The 24,164-nt window shown below is 41.1% G+C and overlaps 2 protein-coding genes across 2 annotated transcripts; one reads left to right on the top strand and one right to left on the bottom strand.

The window, feature by feature from the left end:
• Positions 1-449: 449 nt before the first annotated feature.
• tbcd (tubulin folding cofactor D) lies at positions 450-24,164 on the bottom strand (the record flags this gene model as incomplete). The annotated part of the gene is made up of 39 exons (XM_079233228.1): positions 450-847; positions 941-1,025; positions 1,123-1,232; positions 2,373-2,460; positions 2,555-2,641; positions 2,725-2,802; positions 3,436-3,557; positions 5,548-5,686; positions 5,842-6,000; positions 6,451-6,534; positions 7,243-7,383; positions 7,707-7,798; positions 7,905-8,023; positions 8,111-8,192; positions 8,474-8,532; positions 8,615-8,677; positions 8,823-8,854; positions 8,946-8,968; positions 9,066-9,126; positions 9,371-9,488; positions 9,623-9,696; positions 9,918-9,998; positions 11,246-11,331; positions 11,666-11,695; positions 11,787-11,844; positions 14,189-14,345; positions 19,324-19,418; positions 19,606-19,680; positions 19,782-19,842; positions 19,928-20,070; positions 20,539-20,671; positions 21,158-21,203; positions 21,809-21,941; positions 22,803-22,858; positions 23,051-23,197; positions 23,355-23,456; positions 23,636-23,733; positions 23,843-23,893; positions 23,987-24,164. 39 exons carry the CDS (start codon positions 24,162-24,164, stop codon positions 824-826), a joined length of 3,570 nt encoding a protein of 1,189 aa, XP_079089354.1. The 3' UTR covers positions 450-823.
• Positions 15,337-19,252, top strand: znf750 (zinc finger protein 750). Its single transcript, XM_079233785.1, has 3 exons — positions 15,337-15,465; positions 16,970-18,255; positions 18,373-19,252. Exons 2-3 carry the CDS (start codon positions 16,991-16,993, stop codon positions 18,956-18,958), a joined length of 1,851 nt encoding a protein of 616 aa, XP_079089911.1. The 5' UTR covers positions 15,337-15,465; positions 16,970-16,990; the 3' UTR covers positions 18,959-19,252.

Below are 24,164 nucleotides of genomic sequence, written 5' to 3'. Positions count from 1 at the left end.
TGTGGCCACTATTAGACTGTAATGAGAACGCCTGGACCAATGGTGAAACAACAGGCTCTGTCCAACAGGCGACCAGGGAGGCTCCACTATCAGGCCTGGTACTCCTCCAATCCCTGGCACCTCCACCGATGCAGAAAAAGTAGGTCTGCGTGGGCCCCAAGGGGAGCAGCAGCAGGGCCCCGGTGTCAATCCACAGTTTGTGCCAAAACGGCTAAATGGCAAACATTTCCCTGGCGTACGAGCAAACTATGGTTTCAGTTTCACCTCTCGGTGTTGTTCCAGGTACAGGTTACAAGTTTACAGCTCAATCGAAACCTTCTCCAAAGTCTCACTGGACTGTGCCCTGAATGGTACATGTGAGATCTGCTTTGGGTTTGGAATTTGTAATAACAAAACAGAGAGAGAAAGAAATCCAGCACACTGATTATTTTTACTTGCTTTAATAATAATGTTCAGACCTCCTGAAAAGAAGGAGCCAAGGGCCAAAGCATTGTTAACAACGTAAGTGAGTACAAGTGAGTGACAGTGGGCTGGATTTTATTAGTTGATCACAGTCAACGGACTTCAGATACCAGAGTTTTAGATCCGTCAAAACACATGTTGACGTGCACATGCTAAATCACTTTGTAGTAACGATAGCTGGTGTTTGGATCACATCTATTGTTACGTAAACTGTCCGATTGTGATTCATTCAACGTGTTGTTTTTTGGCAGACGTACAGACTAATGACACAGGGCGGCTTTAGAAGAGCAGCTCATTCTTAATTACTACAGCCCTTTGTCCTCATACATGACTGGCAGCTGCTGTTGACAGCCGCAGGTGATCAGGAAACCTGGGCAGGGCTCTGCTGAGGAAAGAGAGTCGGGGTTAAGTCAATCGAACATGGTGATGAAAATACAAATATTTGCTGTTTGCATCTGCCGACAGAGATCCTGGTTACCTTGGTAACTGCCTGTGGCCTGGGGACTCCCAGCCAATCACAAAGCTGATTCCTCTGGGGGCGAACTGTGGCGAGGTCACTCTCCCTGGAACAGACAAAGTGTCACATATACATACGTACTTGCCTTTAAGGATTTAACACTGAAACGATATTTAGTAACTGCATCCAACGTGCCCACTAACCAATTAGCATCACTGAGCAGGGTCATGACATCATCCAACACTTCTGTATCTATGACATCATCGTAGGTGAGAAGCATCTCGTACATCTGGCTGGCCGTGGTCTTTCTGATCTAGAGTTGTTAGAGAGGGACAGTTAATGAGGTTTGTGTTGTGGCTGTTGTTACATAAATCAATGACTAGGAGTCTGCAGCCACGCTGGCCGGTTTGTGACGCTGTACTGACCAACTGCAAACTTCAGTATGCAAATACGTACACAATGATAATGCTCACGCGCCGATGTTAAGCAGCTATATTGTTTAAATCCCCCAGGATGAAGGCTTGATTTATGGCACGAAAGAAAGTGCTTCAACAATTGTGTCTGCAACCAAAACAGGAAGCGAATAGCAATAGTTTGCTATTGACAGATACTGGTCGCTATCCCCAGTTACCAAAGAGTATCAACGTAAGGGCTTCGTAGAAACTATCCCGGGGACAGGGGAACAATTAAATTAACCGTGGGAAACAAAATCCAGTACGTCCTGTTTCGTTGGAAGTTGCTCTGAGGAAAATAGACACTGATCCGGTTATCTTTTCTTTTGACAGCTGTGCCAACATTAATACATTTGGAAACGCACCACGAGGAGGGGGGGGGGGGGGTGTTTTTGGCGTGCTAACATTTGCTAATTAGCATTCAACACAAAGTAAAACTGAGGCTGATAGGAATGTCATTAGTCTTGCAGTTATGTGATCATAAACCAAAATACTTAAAACCTTGACCTGATGATGGTGCTCAACAAAACACCAAGGGATCACTAAAGTTATAACTATTCATCCTAACGGGGGAAATGAATGTCCGAACCAAAATTCATGTCAATCCATCTGCTAGTTGTCGATTAATTTCACTCAAAACCACAAATATCAACCTCATGGTGTGGTTGGATGAAAAGGTCAGGGGAACACCAAAGTTATTAGGATTAATCTCTTGGGACCATGAATTTCAGTGAATTCATCTAATAGCTGTTAAAATATCTCTGGAACAAAGAGGTTGACCAACCGATCAACCAACGACACCTTGAGCTAAAACCACAATGCAAAACAATTATGTCACTGGTAATTTCAGCAGGAAGAAGACAAATGTCACTGGTATTGTGAGAGTGCGAATGTTTTACCGTCAACCAGAGTGGATACATTTTCTAATGCTGAAAGACAGCTGGTCAATGGTTCTGTAGATCTAGTCAGGATATGTGTGGATTCCTGTCCTGTGAACTTACCACAGGGAAGGAATGGCAGAGTAGCATCAGCAGCTGGGACAATACCTTCTTCCTCACATCACCTGGGAACTGGATCAGCCCACAAAAGCTGGGAAGAAGCAAACAGCACAGTCATCACAGAGGGTGTGTTTTCTGCCTCAGTGCAGTATATAACTGAATAAGTCAATAAGATGGAGACTTACACAGATATACAGGCGCGCAGCTTGGAAATATCTTTGGCCTTCCTGAACTCTTTGCAAAGAGTCAAAATGTCCAGACAGAACTGATGACTTCAAGAATAAAAAACACAAGCTCTCAAACAAATCATTCATATGCATTTCCTTTTTTTAAACAAAGCTTTTGCAACACTCACTTCTCTTTTGTAGTGAAGATTTCAAAGCAGCTGTTGGCAAGCATCTGATTGAGCATCTTAAGAAAAGGAATAGACACCCTATAGAAAGAAACAGAAAAGTCACAACGAGAGTATATTATTTTAGGGTTATTTTAAACTATTTCTCTGGTTGCTTTTTAAGTGTATTTGTTAAGAATGAATCCCTAAATATATTGATAACATTGACGATAAAATAGGCATATATCACAATTCAAACACAGAAATGTGTTCCATCAAAAGTAATAATTTACATCATCATATACAAGCAAAACACAAAATAAAAGCAAAATTAAAAATATTGCAACACATAACCGAAGGTAAAGAACAATTAATTAAAGTTAAAAGACAGGGTAACATATCACTAATATATTCACCCACATCATAGAATATGTTGCAGAATGATTTAAAACTCAAAGAACTGATACCACTGACTGCTTTTAAATCTAAAATGAAAGAAATAGAGGCAGGTTCCCAAAAATGTCGATGTTTCTTAAATTAACGTGGTTACCACTGTCTCTTAGCTTTTAGTTTTTTTTTACTTGTTTGTTCTGTGTTTCTGTCTGTAACTATATGTTTCTTATGTTGCTGCCTTTCTTGCCCAGGTTTCCCTTGAAAAAGAGATTTGTATTCTCAATGGGACTCTCCTGGTTAAATAAAGGTTTAAATACAAATACAAAATGGGTGTGTGTGTACCTGTCATTGCGGAGATGGTCTCTGAAGATGCTCAGCAACGTATCTCCAAACGGTGTCAGAGCAGCACTGTCGTCCTGAATCCCTCTCAGATAGTCAAACAGCGACTGGGAAGAAAAATGCACCTGAATGGAAACAGAGAGTGGCAGTTAATATGGAGCCGCCTGATGATTAAAATAGTGGAATTACCACTCATTGTGGTTGTTAGCTAGAGCTGCAGAATATACGTTTTGTTGTTGTTGTAAGTTGATAAAGAGTTTAGTACAAAACAGGTAAGGTACGGTAACAGGGCCATTTTCAAAAATGTTGTACTCTGTCAGCAAATAATAGTAAAAAACAAAGTAAATATTGGTTTGAATATAAATTACTGATAAAAAAAGAACACTTCCTGTAACAACTAAATGGATGTGTGTTTATTAGTGAGTGGGAACCTGAGGGGCCTTGGAAAGAAAAACAGTAAAAAGTATGATATCATCAGGCTGCAGGAAATAAAAGTGTCAAATCTTGACACTTGCAACATAGCAACAAAACATAGCAACGCATTGTGCTAAAAACAAAGTAACATGGAAACGTTGTATCTGATATCCTAATCTACACTTAAAGCCATCATTTTTATATTATATTTGTGTTTCAGTGCTTAAATGTTACTTCAAGCATTTATAATTCCTATTACCAGATATAGTACACATAAACACTTGGTAAAGAATAAGGTTTCTCCATCTTGCGACTGACTGACTGTTTCCGCTGTTTGTCTTCTGCATGGCCTTATGATCTCTCTACATTGAGGCAGGCCTTCAAAGCAGTTCTTGGAAGGTTTGTGGATGCTCCATCTCTCTCTGGCCTGTGTGAATATGTGCCTGTGGTGTGAGAATGGTAATATTGGCTCATGTATTGATGCAGCATTGGCTCAGTTTCCGGCATGCTATCCAGTACAAACATATCAGTCTTTCCCATCCTTGAGAATGCATCTGTGGCAAAGATATTGGAGGTAAAATCAAGACGAGAGCCAGATCGTCTCCAAGGGGATATGTTCACAGCCTTCATTGGCAGATGAGTTCAACTTCCCTGCCGCTACTACAGGCTTTAAACTTATCTTTCTTTTTTTTTTTACATCCACCAACACTAAAAGTTAAAAATAACCCAACCCTCACAAATCTTTGTGAGCGGGACAATCTTTTGAATGATTGGTTTTAACAGGGTTAGGTCATACTGGAACAGGAGGGAGAACTTGATCAGCCCCTGTTGGGGCCCCTGCTGAGCCTCCGGAGAGATTCTGTGTAAGGGGTCAGGAGTGGAAAGTGTCAGACATGCTTTTAAGCTGTTATTTAGCAGTGGATAGCGAAGGTTCAAATGATGGGAAATTCACGCTTGTCCGTACCACGAGGGACTCGTCAGATCAATTTGTTCTGGATCAATGCTTCAAGCTCAGGTGGTTGCCACAGTATTGCGAGCAGGGACATGTTGAAGAGATAAGTCAAAGTATCACAGCCTGATATCTGTGATTTAAAAAAATTATTGAAAGTCATGCATTCTAGAGTATGGGATTACAGCGCAGAAGACTGAGTAGACTTCCGAAGACACGTGGCGCCCCCTGTTGGCCTGAATTTAACAGCCAAGGGCTGACTTTGCCAACTCTATACAGGCAGCAGGATTTACCACCTTACCAAGTGATGAAATGTGAATATCTACAATGAAATGCGGTACGTAACAGCTTGTTGATGAGAAAAGTACAACCATATGCCATTAAATGTCTCTCTTATATGTCATTTCCAGGAGTTCTATATTTTATACCAGTAGTGAAATAGTCATACTACTAAACTCCATACACTATATTTTTCCTCCTGTGAACTTCTTCATTATGGCCTTGAAATGTGAATACAATTATAGAAACATCTACTAAAGGTTAAAGTGAAGTTTTATAAAAAAAAAATACAGATTTATTGACAAATTAAACGACATTAGAACACCAAGTGTCTTAATAAGGAGAGGCCATATCATATGATAGAATTCGGTGACCATCTTTCAAAGTAATCACCCTAAACAGTAATCCCTACAGTAATCATCATAAAGCTCTGATTTGACAATTTTCTACTCCTCTCATCACAGTTGACCTACTGTGGACTCGGTGATCCCTCCCACAGACACAGTGAGGCCCAGCAAGGTGTGGTACTGATACTGGGGCAGTCCAAGAAGCTGGGTGATATACTGGAAAGCTTGTGATGGAGCATTCCAGTTCAGACTGGTTGTGGTCTCACTGAAAGACATAGCAAGTGGAGGAAAAGATCATCAAATATCATTTTGTTTAAGTCTTCGCAAATACAATGGTTCAAACTTTCATATTTTATGCATATTTGACAAAACAGTCCAGCCAACTTGTTATGCTGCAAGTTGAGAGAGGGGGTGACTCACACAGGGAAGATGCTCAACAGCTCCTCCTGTTGGGGAATGTGAGGTACTGCAGGCTCAGTGCTGTGGAGGAGGCGCAGGAAGATGTTGCCAGCGTGGGCTCTGTAGCGGTCAATTTTCTCAGCTGCCTGCTGGGCCAGGCAGCACATCATACACTTCACCCTGCATACAAAATAGTGGAAAATAAAGTAAATAAGTGCAATCATCTATTTTACTTGATCAGAATCCATGGAGGGTGTCACTTCATTAAACTTCACCAAGGTATCAACAAATCGGCGATTGTGTTCTAACTTGTACCAGCTTCTGCACCTTTGTAGCTGGGGTTCTTTAAATTAAAAATGACTTAATCAATATTACACAATAAATAAGCCCAAAGGCAACATTGCGTGTGAATTCAACCATAATCAAATAAAGTAACAGTAAATGTTGCATTCATTTTTTTTTAACCTGTTCCTTTATTATAACTTAAAAAACTGCATAATCCAAGTTGGAGGTATTGTGGCCACACCTTGAGAAATCAAAATAAGTGAAGACTACAGTCATAAACTGACTGACATTACAACTGGTATTCTGACTTTTAACCCAGTGTGGTGTTCTCCATTTGCTACTCACAGATCTGGCTGAAGGATCTCTGGAGCACTGCTGGCCACCAGCAAAGTCACCTCCATCAGACTAGTCATTGCTGCCTCTCTCACCCTAGTGGGCACAGCACAGAAAGAGTGAAGACGTTATACTTTCAATGACATGGGTTTGAATCTACCTTACACACACCAACCTGGGTCAATATGTTACTTACATTAGCAGCAGCTCCTTAAACATAATCGTTTAACAAATGATACATTTACACATATAAAACGCAAGATGCCATCATTGGAAGATCATATTTGAATGTCACTAAATTTGGCAGTTTTGTAGTCAAATTAGCTTCATGGACACAGGGCACACTTTGTATATGCTAAATGTTAATCAAGACGTATTAATTAAAATGTCACACTCAGAAACAGGTGCACAGAAATCTCTCCCTGTGTGGGTGTGGGCTGAGAAAAGAAGAAGAAAAGTGTACAAAAACAGAAGAGATAAGGACGCAAACTAGGTCAATTCACGAGAAAGACTGAAGGAAAGAAACAGATTACTAGACAGTGTGAGAGAAGAAGCCCATCCTATGTAGTAAGGCCAAGTGACAAGCCTGGTGACATTCCTGGCGAGGCGGCAAGCATGGCCTTGGGCTATTAGTGAGACAGGCATGAATGTCATGTCTTTGTGTCCCTAGGTGGAGGGACAGAAAAACACCAGAGGCCTCAGGCAGGGGAGCATTCCTAATCCCTGAGGCGCATTAAATGCACGTGTGTATTTGTAATCTGCGTGTGTTTTTACGAAAGTACGATGAAGAGGAAGTCAACTTACCAAGCGCCTACGTCCCCTCTGCTCTCTGTCGTGTAGTCATTCATACTATGAAGCAGAACACCGTATACCTCTGCTACATTCTCCGAGCATAGAGCCGAGTCTGGGGAGCCGTGGGGACAAACAACCACCTTCCCACACACTCTGATGGAGGATTAAAAAGAAATACATATTTAAAAATACTCAAAAGGTTCACCAGAGGCGATACAGAAGCTGATGACCTAGTTAAATGAGAAATAATTTGACTTTTGAGGGGAAATGGAGTAGAGAAACAAATGGTCGGATACGTCATTCAGGTTGTGCAGGTAGTCAGGCAGGTGTTTATTTTAGCATTACTACCGAAACAACAAGGCAAGACAAAGAACAGAGGAGAGACTGAGGGTCCTTCACATCATGAGCCTGAACCACAACAACTAAATTAAATGAGAAAATATATTTAATAAATAAAAGTGTATATGGAAACTCACTGAGCAATTGCTCTGACTGCATCTCTCCTCGGCTCTGTAAAAGTCCCCTCCTTCTGGCTGACAGCGCACATCTGCTTGAGGCCTTCAAGGATCTAACACACACACACACACACACACACACACACACACACACACACACACTTAATAACTAAATACTGAAGCGGCTAGTTGTAAAATAGCTAGAAAAGGTAAACAGACCTGCTTCAGTTTGCTCTGGATCATAAATCCTGGTAGACAGCCGAGGGCACGTGCAGATCCACAACGAGTGACGATCTGGTGACTCCTCAGCCCTTCAATGTACTGCGATACCAGGACATCTACAAACACACACATGCCATGCAGAGATTACCTTCAAATTCAGCCACAGTATAACTAGTGGAACAAAGACATAATATCCAACTCACCCTGCATTTGTGAGTCCGCCTTGCCCGGCTCGGCCTGGTAGTACTCCTCACACAGAGTGGACAAGGCTGATACTACGGCAACCTGCAGACAAAGGAGGATGAAGCAAATTAAATAACAAATAGTATTTCTGAATGAAAAGCAGCATTATCATAGTGGCAGTCTTGACTTCCACAGTTTTGAAAAGAATCAAAATAAAACGTATCTGCTCATTTTCATTTCTTAAGAGAAGCCACTTTTTAACTTAAGGTGCATTTCTTTGTAAATGTGTAACATTTAACTATTATTTAAATGGCTAGAAAAAGTGAAGATGTGTATTCTCTTGGATCTATAATGTTACTTGCATTGTAAAAAGAAAAGCTCACCATATTGCCATCCTTCACACTACTCTTTATGGTGTCGTCAATAAGCCATTGCCAGCCAGCTGAAACAAAGTGTCACAACTTTAGAAACTTTGAGCTGAGACGTGGAATTAAAAACATGCTTAAAAGCAAGAGGTAACTTACAGATTACAGGGTCGTTCTTAAAAGGCATTTTGGACAGTGACAGCTTCTCGATAAGACAGCACACTGTAGAAAAAATAAAACTGATCACGTCTACAGTATTATGAGAACTTAGCATTGCTTATCATCTTTCCTCATGTTTGTGCAACAACTCATGAAAACCAATTCATTGCTTTGTGGAAGCCGTTGTTCTAATTGCTGTGTGACTTACTTGCTGGCCTCATTAGCTCTCCACCAAAACCCCTGAAACAAAAGCAGAATTGTTATTAAAATCAAAATATCTTTTTGATTTCTCAAAGATACTGCTAATACAAAATATATCCTTTCCACTTACTTGTACTGTTTTTTGTCATTAAGCTGAAAGTAAGCCAACAAATGAACATCATCAGCAACAGAGGGCTCAGTTTATTCAATATTATTAGCATTTTTAGTCAGCTCGTTTCGGTACACATACCTTCTGGTGAATGTTCTTTAATGCATCCACACATTCTGAAGAAATCATGTCCACCACAGTCCTGTCAGACACATATAGGGAGACAACATGTGAGATTCATCCCAGTTCAAAGCAACAATTCATAGAACAGAGAAGGAAACACAACTATTACTACTAAACCTATAGTAGCTGCATCATGAGCAAATATATAGTGTTCTCGTTTGTTTCATAGCCGCCTCGTAAAATGTACCTTCTTGTCAAATGCTTATGACGTTTTACAAATGTGCATAGATTAGTTATTCCATTAACTGGGTATTGAAGTCTACCTGTTGGTCTGAAGGCCCAGTTTGTACAGAGCGTGTGTGATCTCTGCACACGCTAGGATGGCTCCATGGCGACCGTGGAGGTCAAAACCCACTGCCATGGGCAACAGCTGTGGCAAAACTGACGAAACAAGGGAGAAAAAAGAGCAAATCTACTCATGACCAATCATTATAGGTTTCTGACAATTTCCATATGTCTCATGAGCGATTGTCTTTCTCCATAGCCTGTGGAACAGGTGAGGTGACATTGTTTACCTGTGTTTGCCATATAATCAGGTGCTTGAGGCGTTAGGTTGTGGAGTGCTTTAGTGGAGAGCTCTCGGATCACTCTGTAAAGCACATATAAAGAATACAGCATTGGGATACACCCCCATATTTGGTGACATATATGAAGATACATCAACTAATTTAAGCTAAAGTGCACATTACCCAGAGAGTCTCTGTGTACTATACAAGTTAGTAAGAAAACAAAAAAACAACAGAATATGACATGACATGCATAAGAACACACACAAACTCACATCCAAAATACATAAATACAAGTACGTACCCATCCCAGTGGTTGATCTTCATGGCTATCAAATGATCTATCATGGCCTTGGTGTACTCTGGGAAACTGGCTATGTAGACACTTTGAAAACAAAACAGACAGCGTTAGCTGCATAGCTGCTAATGTCTACAGAAAACAAATACCAGCATCAGACATTTCAAAATCCACTTCTCATAATTTTCCACATCTTTATTCTGTTTTCTTTGTTATCTGCAGTTCTGTAGTCATACCCTGAGGCTAGCATCTTTCTTCATTTGTTCTGCTTGAATGTTTGTTCTACTTCTGCCAAAGATGACAATTTACTCAAAGGGTTTGGGAGCTTTTCTATGTTGATTATGTTGCACTTCAGATCTTAAATGCCAGATATGCACATACAAAAAGGTGGCAGAAGTTCATAATTATAATACGGGTAGATGCAATCAAGCATTCTGATTGGTTGAGAGTGAGTCCCGGGGTGTACTGTATTGAGCCATAACGGACTGTACGCCTGTTTACATTTACCTGAGCCTTCCATATCAGTGCGCACTCAAAATAACAGGTAGATTCTGCGCGTTAGTTGTCATTTCAAGCTTGACAGTTACCAAACATGTTTAGTGTAAATTTTGATATTTTGGGGGGAATGACGGGGGTGAGGGAGAGGAGAGCAGATAACACTCTGACCGAGCAGACTAATTAGCGGGGAGCGAGTGCTTAAAACTAGAAACTAAGAGTTTTGATAGCTAATCACAAAATCATGATGATATCCAGTGAGAGATAATTACTGTGGGTAATTTCCCGACGCGAGGCAAGTTCTCTAAACATCATCTCTAAAAAAACATTCTTCACGAGCAGTACATTTTCCAGCTATAGGAACATTAGCAATGGCTTTGTTCTGGGAAGGATTTAGGAGTTCAAAGCTGCACGTTTTGGTAATCTCAACACCAGATTTCGATAACTTTGCTTTAGCGCCACATTAGTTAAACTAAACTTTGCTATATTTCGTTGAATTCGTTAAAAAGCAGCACATTTCGGGTACTTTTACTTTGAAGCAAAAATCATGTAATGTCTGCACACAACTCTCCTTTGACCTGAGTGTATTTTTCTATTTTTCGCTTTGGCCAATGGGACAGGAAGACGAGAAGAAAATCCTTTGGCCGCAAGTTCAGCCATGAAGTTGGACTGGTTTCTATTTGGCATCTCCTTTGTCAATGAGGAAGGATAGGACACTAGCTGTTGCCACCCACTTCATTGTTTTGGCTCTTGTAGCATTTACCCAAGTGCAGCGTCACTTGATTACTGTGTGACTAAAACAATATGACTGCCAATGTGCAGCATACACAGATTCTTACCTGATGTTCAGATAGCAGTTGTTGAGATTCCCTACAGCATAGTAGTCTGCTGCAGTCAAGATGTCAATACCGTGAGGAAATGTCCCCTATTGACACACAAGCAAGCAACAAAAGGCTAAGACGTTTTCAGTGCATTGTGTAGGAATGGCCCACGTTGTTCAACACTGAGCAGATGAATCTGAGAAAGGACATAATGATTTGGTTCAAAACATATGTAATGACCTAAGATATAAAAGAGAGATTTATGCTCAAGCACTGTTGGCTAATCAAATGTCTGCTGGTGCCCCGTAGCTGTACTGGGAGGTTATCGCTTTGCTTCAAAAGCTTTCACTGACAAGACAAGTTTGAGCAAGACCTGAGTGATTGGCAGCAAATAAACATAAAATCACAGTAACTCATAATACACAAGTATCCACAAACCTGTCTGCCGACATTCTCTTGGAAAGCAGCCTGCGACAAAATAAGATGTAAAAATTAAAATCAGTCATAGAGCTGAAAATCTTTAATTAAGTTATTGTAGGAAGTTGACCGGGGAACTTACAGAGCCAGCTCTGCGGCAGTTGACATTTCTGTCGAACACGGCTGTGATCACCAAAGAACTGCAAAGAAAAAAACACAAAGTGTGAATTGGACTGGAGAGTATAACGTTTCTGATAAGTAGTGCAAATAGATTTGTCTACCAAATGCAACGAAAAGAGGGTATTGAGTGTTTTCAGTCACAGGATGCTTAAAAATGCAAGTTTAAAAGGGAAACAATTTACAGAAAATGCACTTGCATTGTTTGCATTGTTTTTTGACAGTTAACCGGTTCAATATTTATTTGTTCTCCTTACTCCTTGGTCCATTTTTCTTGCTTTGGTATCACCCTTTTTAGCAGTTTTAAACGTAGACACCTTATATAGATATGTTTAACTGAGCTACAAACCTTTCATACCCCTGTCCTGTAAGAGTCTCTCAACATCTCAATAATTAGTTACAAGCCAATGAATCATTAAAGTGATGTCTATATCTAGATTACATAATCACCATACAACGTTGATTGAGGTGCACAGGTTCCTGGAACAGTGTAGCAACAATATGATTAACTAGGAGTCTCCAGCAATACCGGAGGCTGTGTCTGATTATGTTTTTCACCCCAATATGGCTCCTCTCTACCCCGCCTCTACAAGTCTCAGGAGGGTGTGTGAATGTCAGTTAATGAAGGGGGGCCAACTTACTTTTACATCACAGAGTGACAGCCTGAGACCAACTGCCTTGTTTGCTCTCCTCCCATGTTACCTGTCTCCTAACAGCAAGACTCAGGCCTGGGGCTTTACTAACTGGCCCAGCCCCGAGGGCTTGGAAACAAAAACAGTCCTGACTGCACTCTGGATAATGCCCTACAGGATATTTTGAATTATGTCTTTGGCTGCTACTCTTAATAAGTGAACAGAGACAGAACTGTGTGTGCCTATAAGTCACACATTTACAACTGTAAGTTTTCTGTAAATGTCATCAAGTTCTGAGGAATAGAGCAGGAACCAGCTTGTCTGAGCACTACTGCCAAACGGCGACCGAAACCTACAGCAACAGGCGAAACCTGGCAATCCTGTAGGCTAGGGAAAGGGAGGGTGTTGTCACGACTGCTGATGGTAATGGTAGTCACAGGGGTTCAAACTGACACTGCAGAGCTGGTCTGCACAGTCAGAGGCCACAGGTTCATACATGCACACCGAGAGAAAGGAGACTGAGGAGGAGGCAAACCGTTACTATTTACAAAGACTGAATGTACGTCACTGGATGATATGGCACCCTTGTTGCTGTATAGATATACATGTTTTAAGAGGTTACTCATTAATGTTCAGACTGGCTCCAACTTCTGGTTTGAGAAAAAGGCCTGCATTTTAGCGTACTGACCAAAAAAGACCATTTCTTTTTGGTCCCTACAGTTGGGCAAACTGCAAATAAAACTGTTTATTGATTCACTCTGGAGATAAATCATAAGACCCTTACAGACATGCACCCCTGACGATAATCTGATGATTATTTAAAATGCGGTTACATGTCTGAATAAGCAACCTGGTCACTTTTACGCCAAAGTCTTCACGGCAATCTAGTAAAATAAATATATGGATGAAGTAAAACTTTTTACATACAGCATGTGAGCAAACAGGACTAAAACAAGTCCCAACTGTCACCCAATGCTTGTGTGCTGCGAGTTATTGACGCTACGAATTGAAATGATGCAAATGATGCCTCTCTCTGCCAAACATCACGTGAGCATGCAGCTCTTTGCCTTCTAAACAGAAGTTGTCATGAAAATTAATCACCTAGTCACCTAGGTCTTACTGGCGAAAAGCAAACAATTAAACAGGCACATAAAGCCAGCTATGTCAAATATTTTTTTATTTGAATTACCTTAAAACGACATTGTGCAATTAAGACCTACTGCAGCCTACTTCAATATAAGAAGCACACATATCAGGTGGTTATGTGGGGACATGCAAGACTGACGTGAAAAACTGGTTTGAGGCAGTGAATGACTTGCTGAATATTAAAACAGTTTATCCTGTTTTTATCTCTTGATTCTAGCTGCACCTTTTTCTAAGTAGAGGAACATATTTATGTATCATGTGTGTTATGTACATACTAGTTGGATGATATAATTGACGGATAGTGGTCTTATCACAAATACATTAATGTTTGTGCAGTTCTATTGATATTTGACCTGTAAGGAAAGATAAAAGGATTATGTTGTTGAGGGTGAAAATGATGGCATACTGGTGATGTTATGCTGATGTAAACATGTACAATACATTCACAAGGAGTAAATGTGTGTGTATTATCAACAAACTAAATTAAAATGCAAACATAAAATGGGAGCATATCAGAAAGCGTCTTTTTTTGTAGCCGACCATGGCTTTTCAAATTCTTGAAATATTATCACATGCCTATGAAGGTTACCTGGCAATCTGAGTGACAAAAGGTTCGAGCTCTTTGGGTTCGTAAGCCCTGGCGAAGGACCAGCACACGTAGCAGGCAGCGTCACGCACATTGGAACCAACGCTGCATGCTCCCCTCTTTTCGTCGTAGGTCAGGGATTTGACAATCAGCGGCACAACTGCAAGTAGACAACAGACATGGATGATCAAACCAAAGTCCTTGGACTACAACCAACTAGCTGAATTCATGTGTGTAGACAATGTACTGTTTAATATTTGAATGTTCCATACACTAAGCCTATAACTGTGGTAAGCATTCCAGATTGTAGTAATGACGTGCTTATAAAAGCAACACTTTTGCAGAAGAAAAAAAAAGTGCCATTTACTGTTCATTTGAAAGAATAGATGATAAACAACACCATGCAACTACCAAAATGAACGTTTAAAATTACAGATTTTAATTATGATCCACAAAAAGAACATGTCTTGTGTGTGAGCAGCGCAGTGACATGGCTGATTATTAAGACTATTGGGATCCTAATTGAATCCAAGGTAGTGCCTGCCCACCTGTTCCTTTCCCACTGTGAGAGCATCAGTAAAATAAGTGTTCATAGTCATTTACATGATAATTGTGTATTATATCAGGAAAAGAAAGCACAACGGCAATAACACGGTTATGACTTGGAGGTCAGGTGGTTAGCAATAAAGTCAGCAGATTCAGTAAAAGTTCTATGAGGTTATACATCTGTAGCACTTTATTGGTTTTCTTCAACACAATAAACAAGATCAGCACCAGTTGTACCTGCATGTTTGCATATGTCATGCCAATCTTGCCAGCTTGCAATTGGACACTAAAAACGTGGCGCGTTAGTGGAAATCAACATTATTATTATTATTTATTTCCAGGAATTGCAGGCCTGTGAGGTCCTTTCCTCAAAAGACAGGGATGGAGCGGGTAAAAGAGAGAAGGAGCGAGAGCCCCCACCCCACCCCGCCATGTAAATCATCGCTTAAGGCTCGACTAATATCAGGTACATCAATGTTGCCTCAGGGCCCTGCTGTTTGGGCTGAAGCCCCACCCACTAGTTAGACAACATCTCAAGAGAGAGGAACTCACCACACAACTAACATTACCAAATACAGCACACACACGAACCATCACACACATTCAATAAACACACTCTAATCTCTTTGCACATATTGGAGTGAACATCCTGACTAGTGCTGGCTGAGGACGACGGAGCGGCTCTCTGCAGGCTGACCACTCAGGAGAGGACTCTGTTGCTACAACCAAAGCAGGTAAGGTCTGAATTTTTATCATCCCTCACCCACGAAGCGACATTAAGTTGCATTTACTTACTTTATAGCACTCCGTCAAAGCCTTTGTGTTATTGGTAAAGACTGTTTTTGAAAAGGTACCATGAACTAGTTTGGATAATAAAGAGTTGGTATAAATTGCGTATCCACCTAATTATAATTAGCCTCTACTTGCACTGTCATGACTGATTCACAGGTAAAGCTTAAAGTACCCGGCCTCAGAAGAAGACTTTCTAAAAAATTAAACCATCTGTAGAGAACCAACGCTCTCTAAAGACTGTATCATTCGAGATCTTTAAAAGATACTTAATCACAGACTGATCTAACAATTAGAAGAAACGAACCACCTGAGCTAAAACCAAATATATATTTTAATCGGTAAAAACTGAAACTAAAAGTTTTGAGTGGATTATATTCACAGTCAGAGAGAAACTGTTATAAGATTTTGTTATATATTGTTATAAAGGGATTTTCAAATGAATTTCAGTTTTTAAGAAAGGAGTGGCTTTGCATGCTACAACAACTGGACCGAAACTTGAGTGACAACTTCTTGCGACAGCGCATGACAAGCAGGTTCCTCCATGCGGCACCCAGCAACACTTGACTCACAGCTTTAGGTGATGTTTCATTTCAAAGGCAAAACTGAAATGTTTCAGATGCCTCCTAATTCGCCGTGTTAAGAAAATGGCTGGTTTTAACAATTGCCAATAATGCTAACTGGTACATTACATGCTATGGAATTATTAAAGAATTCTTTCTCATATTTTTGTATCTCCAGAGCTGTTAGAGCTCATCATATGATGATTGGGAGCTGACTGCATCCCGCAGGTGTAGTCATGGGAAGCAGGTGGCTTGTGGTTCCCACGCCGACAGCACAGAGTTTAGTAAGGTTGATAGAGAAAGCAAGTCTCTGCCTGCCCTCCGGGTCTGCAGAGACTGTGTTAGTAAGTGTGTAGTCTGCCCAACACCTGTCTAACTAGCGCCTGAGCAGCTCTCTGACTTTATAGGACAGATGAGTCGAGTGATATCAGAACGGATAGACAGGTGGACCGTCATGTGGAGGCGTTTGTAGGCTGCTGCTAATCAACCAAAACCACACAAAGAAAGGAGTGCACCTGTGCAAACATATGGGAACACTTTTGCATACAGTAGACATGTTTTCCTACTCAACTATTTCTCTGTTTCTAGTCTAGTAAGCAGTAACAGTTGCACAAATACATTAGCCTGAGGGTGCAGTGTTTTGTGCAGCTAGAGATTTTTCTGCGCAAGCAGCTTAAGGAACGCAGACAAAAACTTTCCAACGAGAGCGATTTTCCTCCTGAACCAGTCCAACAACTCCATTAGCCTCTTCAGCTCAGTGAAAATGTGGTACAAAAGCTACAGTGATTCATGAGTTTCTTGTGTACGCTTTAATGACACATTCCCTCATAACAGAAAACACACCATGAATTGCTAAACTGCAATGTGATGTATTTTTGTCTTTCAGAAAACATCCATTGGTATCAAGATGGAAACCGCTCAGGAACGCAAGCCAAAAAGGCCCCACTACATTCCTCGACCGCCAGGCAAGCCTTACAAGTACCATTGTTTCCAGTGTCCTTTCACCTGCAATGAAAAGTCCCATCTCTTCAACCACATGAAATATAACTTGTGTAAGAACTCCATCTCCCTGATGTCTCAGAAACATGGGCAAACAGCCCGACAGGTCAAGCCTGTAGTAAAGGAATTCGCTGACAAATCGAAGGACTGTGCAAGCCCCCTGCCAGCAGTTCAGAACAACAGTCCAGAGAAACACGGTACTGAGGGGAACAAAGCTGAGAGCAGAGATGACACAGAAGAAGTAGACGTTGGGTGTGACAGTCCAGTCAATAATGACAGCCAGAGTGTGACAACATGTAATACAGTAATAGAGGGAGAGAACAGCAATGAGAACAAGTCTCTGCCGCGCCCATCTGCTTTCTCCCCTGTCACACCCAAAAGTGACGGAACAGAAGCCTTCAAGTCATCTATGCAGCAGCCGGAGGATTCACAAGCTCCTGTTCCCACTTTCAACCACCCAGGCTTCCCATGGGGCACGATTTCGTCACCTATTTCCTTAAAACCATTCCCTCCTCCCATGGTTCCTGAATACACTCCTTATCTGCTGCCGGACCGGCCCATGTATCCACCATACTACCTCCCAGGAAACCACCACGCAAATGAGCCAAACCCTTCCTCTTTCCGGCCAGAGTTTATGGATCCCCAGAGGCCTGTGATGCCACAACCCATTGCCCCACCTCACACTTCCCTCTATCCCCCATACCCATACAGATACTGCCACCCTCTTCACTCAAGCCCCCCTCTGCATTTTACCCTGTACAGACCCCATGAGCTCCCCATGCCAGTCACAGGACCCAGATATCTTCCTATGGATTTGTATGGCCCGGCCCTTGGGCCAAAGGATTATGACTTATACGTGCATTCCCGGTCCAGTCTTGACAACATGAACACATCTACACAAGAGGAGAGCAACCACGGGCAAAGAGGCGACAAGGAAACCAGGCTCAGTCCTAAAGAGGGCTGTTCAGCATTGGGGTCCCCTGACAGACCCAGTCATGCACACATCATCCAGAGAGACACAGAAGCCCCACACTACACCCTCAAGAGTGACCCACAGGCCACCACCCAACTAGGACACACAGCTACACCCATTGAACCTTTCAGAACCGACATAAGCCTCGAAGAGTCTGCAAAAAGCTTGCTGCAGTTAAGAACTCTGCATGTGGATGGAGGGTGAGTAAAATTCCCCAAATCTTTATTCTTGGTTTAGTTGAGCTACAGTGTGTTGTTTTTGCAATTATTGGGAATTAATGGTGGTCAGTCCTTTAACTGGTTGTTTTCACCTTTCAGACCGGCCGAGAGCAACAGATATTCCTCTGTGCCTGTTTCTGAGCCATGTACTGGAAAAAAAACAGACCAAGATGGTGAGAACAAAGAAGATTTGACCCCCCTAAACCTCTCAACAAGGAACAAGGACAAAGAAAAAAGTCCACCTGACCACAGACTGAGGTGCTCAGACACAGAGGACTTAAACAGGGAAGAGTTGCCTCTGAACCTCAGCCTGCGACCTTCTTATAGCAGCTCTGTTCACAGCTCTGCTCTGAGCACTTCAGAAGATCGTCAGCCGAGGCCAGACACTGAGATGGATGAAGAACCATGCGACCAGAGGCAGAGTGCAGCACTGGCACTCTGTCAGCTAGCCATTGCAAGTTCTGCTGCCTCTTCACGTGACTTTAACACTGCAGAGAGGCCTTCACAGAATTCCACAGACACTATAAGTTCTAGCTCTCCAAAGAAGACCAAACACACAACTATGGCGAAGAAAACCGGTGTGAAAAGAGCAAACAGTGGCCAGGCTGAAAACAAGGGCCACAAACCAAACAAGAGAGCAAAAGCATCAGGGCGGGCTCTGAGGAGGAGGCCTCGCTGCCGCTAAACTCTGACTGATGTAATTACTTGGTATGAAGGATGGCATATCCCAAACCTTCATACACTGCAAGCCTTGAAAAGATCAATTTATTGAACATAATTAATAAGTAAAATGTCTGTAGCACTGCCACAGGATCAACTGTAAGAAAATAATTGTGAAATGCAAAGACTTATTATGTTTCGTTCTCACACTAAAAGGTAAAAAGCATTTTTTTTTATATGGGATTTTAATATTTGAATCTGTATATTTTTGGATGATGTGGTAATGTATTGTAAATTCAAATATGTTGAATAAATAAATCATCAGAATTGACTTACACTAGTCTGTGTATCTTATGATAACTATCTCAATATGAATTTGTAGTCACGTACCATCTGTCAACCTGGAAGGAAGCAGCAGGCCTCTCCTACCAAGTTCTGCCAGTGCCAGGCAGCCGCCATGCCAAGCGTTGTCTGTTTCCTGGAAGCTTAAAAAAGAACATACACACACACAACACGGAGGAAAACATAAAATACGTTGGTTGAATATGGGGCTGCTTGATAAATTGGCCATTATGCGACAGGTATTTGGAAACAATCAAAATCCCAAAATAAATGATGAATAGCATAACGTAGCTGATGTCGAGAGCCAATATGCCCCTCACATGAACCTACCTGAAGCAGTCCAGCACTGATCCAACCACCTCGTCTGCCAGCTCCTTGGGAAGCCTCCCAGTCACCCTTCCAATGCTGAAGGGTTAAATAAAGCAGATGATTATTGTAACACAAACTCTTTCAGATGAGTTGTCTTTGACATAAACTTGCTAGGTGACATATGAACAGATCTTTACCCCTTTGCTGCAGACCAGCGCACAATTGTTTCCTTGTCTTTCAATCCTAACAGCAGTTGCTCTGTAAAATAAAACGCACATTACATTTTCTGAACAGGGGTAATGCAATTACAAGCAATTTAAACACAGTGGAGGCTGGAACTGACCAATAACAGTCTCCACTTCCTCAGGAATGTCATAGTCCTCCTCCATTTCTTGTGTCTCTGCTTCAGGAGTCGCAGCGGTAGCGACTGCAGTAGATTGGGACATGGAAAGGTTTGCTGCTAGTGAGCGGTTGCCTCTCTGGTACCTAAAAAAAAAATGCATTTAAACTTTTAAGGCACTCAGCTCTGTGCTACTGCCTGATCTAGCCACCTCATCAATGATATATAAAGTGTGTTGTGACATATATGACATTATTCACTATGAAAAAATAGCTGGAAGGTAAACTGCGATGAATCAATTCCAAACTGATCAGGGAGCCATGATTGGTGATGGGAATACTTTTGTTTTGGTATTACCAACATTATTTCATGTCTAATGTATGCACCTTCCGCCTAGAAAAATTCCTCGTTTGTGTAAACATTCCTGGCAAATAAATGGTTTCTGATTCTGATTGTTTATGTACTGTGATGCTATGCAGGCTTTAGATCGAACAACGTTTTCGGCAAACACACACTGAATGTGTGTCAATATGTAGTACAGATAATGCGCCGGCTGACTGTCGTTGGAGGCCGAGTTTTTATAACATTAGATATGAGCTGGCTTTAAGTCTGACCTCCAAATGGCCAAACGGGGCTTCAAGAAGGTGAGGCCAAGTCTCTGGATTAGTTTGACACCAAGCTTCCTCAGCATAGCCTGGCTGCTCTCTGAAAGATGCTTCTGCTCCAGACACTGCAGAATTGCAGGAGCTGGGAACAAATAAAGACATCAATAGTATCTGTTGGTATATATATATATATATATACACATACATACATACATACATACATACATACATACATACATGTTAATATTTGCATATCACAGGTTAACCAAGAACAAATAATCCTAACTGCTATTGACAAGATTCACATGTCAGCTACGTCTGGAAAGTCCCTACAGAAAGTGCCATGTAGTAGCTTAACAAAGAAAATCCTAGATCATATTCAAGTATAGGAAGGCATTTTTTAAATACTTTTTAAAGGGAAAATTCTCCTGCATTAAAATATCATAGGCCATTTAACTTAATTTGTGAACACAAATAATTATGTTCTTATTAAACAAAAGCAACTGAACAAAGACTACAATGTCAATCATATGATTCAATAACCGCTCTTCTGGAAATTCAGTTTTTGCTTTGACCTCCACTTTCGAGATTAGAGCAGATAAATATAACGGCCGGAAAGGGAACCCACCATACTGTAGGACATCATCTCTTTTTCCATGTTTGAAAAGCGTTGCCTGGGGGAGATAAACAAGAGGACCAAATTAGTTTAAGATACATGATAGTACAGTAACATTTGGGAAGGCTTCACACGTCTTTATTGCGAGAGCAAACTGAAAATTACTCTTAAAAGAGGCAGTTTTGAACGCCCTAAGCACCACATGGCTGGAACCAGGTTACATTAAGTACAAAGAAAAGCTTTCTAAACATGTTGCGCAGGTTTAAGTGCCAATGATATGAATGGCATTACTTGCCTGAGGGCTGCATTATACTTAGCTGAAATTAAATTAAATCTCGCTAAGGATTTGCAGAGAACAGGTGTAATGTGATTTCATTGGGACGAAATACTCTTATCACCATTCTCATTTGATGAAGAACTGTTTATCTTAAAGCAGTGGTGGATTAAAATGATATGAGTCACTTGTAACTGCAGATCCCACACATGCAGCAGGTGCATTACACACCTGCTAAAACCACATTAGGTATTGTGTGAGACATACCATACATGTTAGCTCTTGTAAACCATCCTCTGCAAGAGTACACTGGCTTCAAACATACGCAGGTAACAGGTGTGCATGCAACGCTACAGGTTTGAGGGTGATCAGTGAGTATGTATGTTTACCAGAGACTGCAGCGCACCATCCAACACCATAATGTCTCTCATTGACTCATCATTGGTCTGGGATATAGTGGTCAGGCTCCAGTCCAAAAAGTCCCCCAGACACTTCTGTATCACATCAGGGCGTGTCATGAACCTGTACAGTCATGTGCAATAAAGATACAAAAGCTGGTTTCATGTGAATAAACAGATTCAGACACCAGTAAATAGATTTAAAAAGGGCAATGTTGCCCTCTACTGACTGAATAGGGTATTACAATTACAATAACTATCTGGATTGTATTTTATAGTTACTACGAGTTGCCATATTTTCATAGAACCTTTTGGAGATATTTCGCTTAATTAAACTTGTGCGGAACAGTTTGCTGAAGCGGTCACCAGTTTAATTGACCGTCGTGGCTTCGTGCTAAAGATTTCCGGAACTCCAACGTCACTTCTTCATTAAATATCAACGCGCTAGCATTAGCTTAGCAACATCTGGAATTAGTTGTTTACTTCCTCAATCCTGTATCCTTCAGGGAAAATCACGAGAGCAGGAGGCAATCGGTGGAAAACAGGGTCAAAGCAGTACAATAAAGTGAGGGAACGAGGAACAACTGATTTCATTTTCATATATGTAGCATTAAATCTTGAGGGTAGCATGCCACTGATTTTTTGATGGCACTGACTTCATCAAAAGAGGCACTCATTCATTACTATAGTATAAATATGTTCATACATCAGGAATGCCAATGCTCAGGGTTAGCCTTGGGGGATTTTGCAGCTGCCAAAGTATATTCACGTTTGATTATGAATGGCATTTGAGTAAAATTAAGTCTGCAAGTGAGAGAGAGCGAGTGCTGCAAGAGCAGTTATAAGTATTGAAAAACTAAAACTTGTTTTTTATTTGTGAATGATATTATTGTTCCGATGTTTCATATTTTCAATGTTTTTGGATACAACCACAATATGAAAATATGATGCATTACTTGCGTGGTGTGGTGTTACTGTTACTTACTTTGATACAAGTACAGATGCAGCATCCCGAGGACTATCACTGACAAGTAGATAAGACTGGAAAAAAAACACATGTGTTACTTGTAGTGTTTGGTAACATGACTATTGCTGATCATCACATTCTTAGATGTTGGAGTAACTACAAACAAATCAACAAACATTACCCAGGCTTAAAAAATTTAATTCATATAATAAAGTAAATATTCCTCCCATTATTGCACTTTGTTTATCATTAAATGTTCAACTTGCCTTTGCAATAGTGAGAATACGGTCCATGGTGGACTCTCTGGCCTTTCCATCGTCTGACTCCAAATGACCATCCAGACGATAAAGGTCAAAAGGTATGAGGCAGGTCATGGAAAGCCACAGCAACAACATGTAGCGAGTTTCCCAAGTCTGGAATGAGAAGATGGTAAAATGCACTATTGTTTAATATTTGCTGAAGGGAAAAACACAATTATACATGCATAATGCATAAAAATAACCTTTCTGAGGCAAATTCATAGAACTGTGTAAATGTGAAGGCCGAAATGATCATGTTTGCCAATCTCACCTCAGAGTCTTTGGGATCCTGCTTGGACAACAGGTCCAGAACTGGCTGGACATCTGCCACCTCATGGGGGAGAAGCTGCATGAAGATTTTGTAGCCTCTGACCTGCACCAGGAAAAAATGTATATTAATACAAACACACAGGGGACTGCCTTACAAATTAGGATCACTAAATTAGCTGGATACCTTTTGTGTCAGTGAAATATGAGATCCGTTTTTTTTTGCAGTCAGGAGAGTATTTACTAGTTTACAACACAGGTAACGTGAACCTGTTTTTGACTGACCTTACAAATGATGTATAGAAACTTGAAGGCCAAATTAATCAATGAAGGGGGAGAGCTTTCACTCCTCACAAACTCCAGCATCATGTTCAGCATCCATTCTATAACAACATTGAACAGAAGCAATAATACATAAATATATACACACATTTATACACGTTCTCCAAGTGAATATAGAGTTCAAACAGTTCAAATTAAGAGACATTGTACCTAAGTGTGGGTCCAGCAGATGAGGCTGCTCTTGATATCTGTTCATTATCACTGTGGGAGGAAATAGGCAGTGTGATGAATTAAAATGAGACTCATCTAAAGCACGGATTATTTTGTGTTCTTCTTTGAGGGTGATAATCTCACCTAAGAACTTCTGTGTAGCGGTCTCGACTGTCAAAATGTCGCCGTGGACCTGAAGTAGGCTGGAAAGGAGAGCTCTGGTCTCACTGCTCTCACTGAAGCCCCCCAACACACACGTTTGAACGATGGACTCTGCTCCATCACCGCCGGAGGATCCATTCTCTGTCTCGGATAAAGCCAT

Source organism: Taurulus bubalis (assembly GCF_910589615.1).
Source record: "Taurulus bubalis genome assembly, chromosome: 17".
Classification (NCBI taxonomy): domain Eukaryota; kingdom Metazoa; phylum Chordata; class Actinopteri; order Perciformes; family Cottidae; genus Taurulus; species Taurulus bubalis.
Note: the sequence above shows the minus strand (reverse complement) of the source record. Positions and strands in the feature narration are given on the sequence as shown.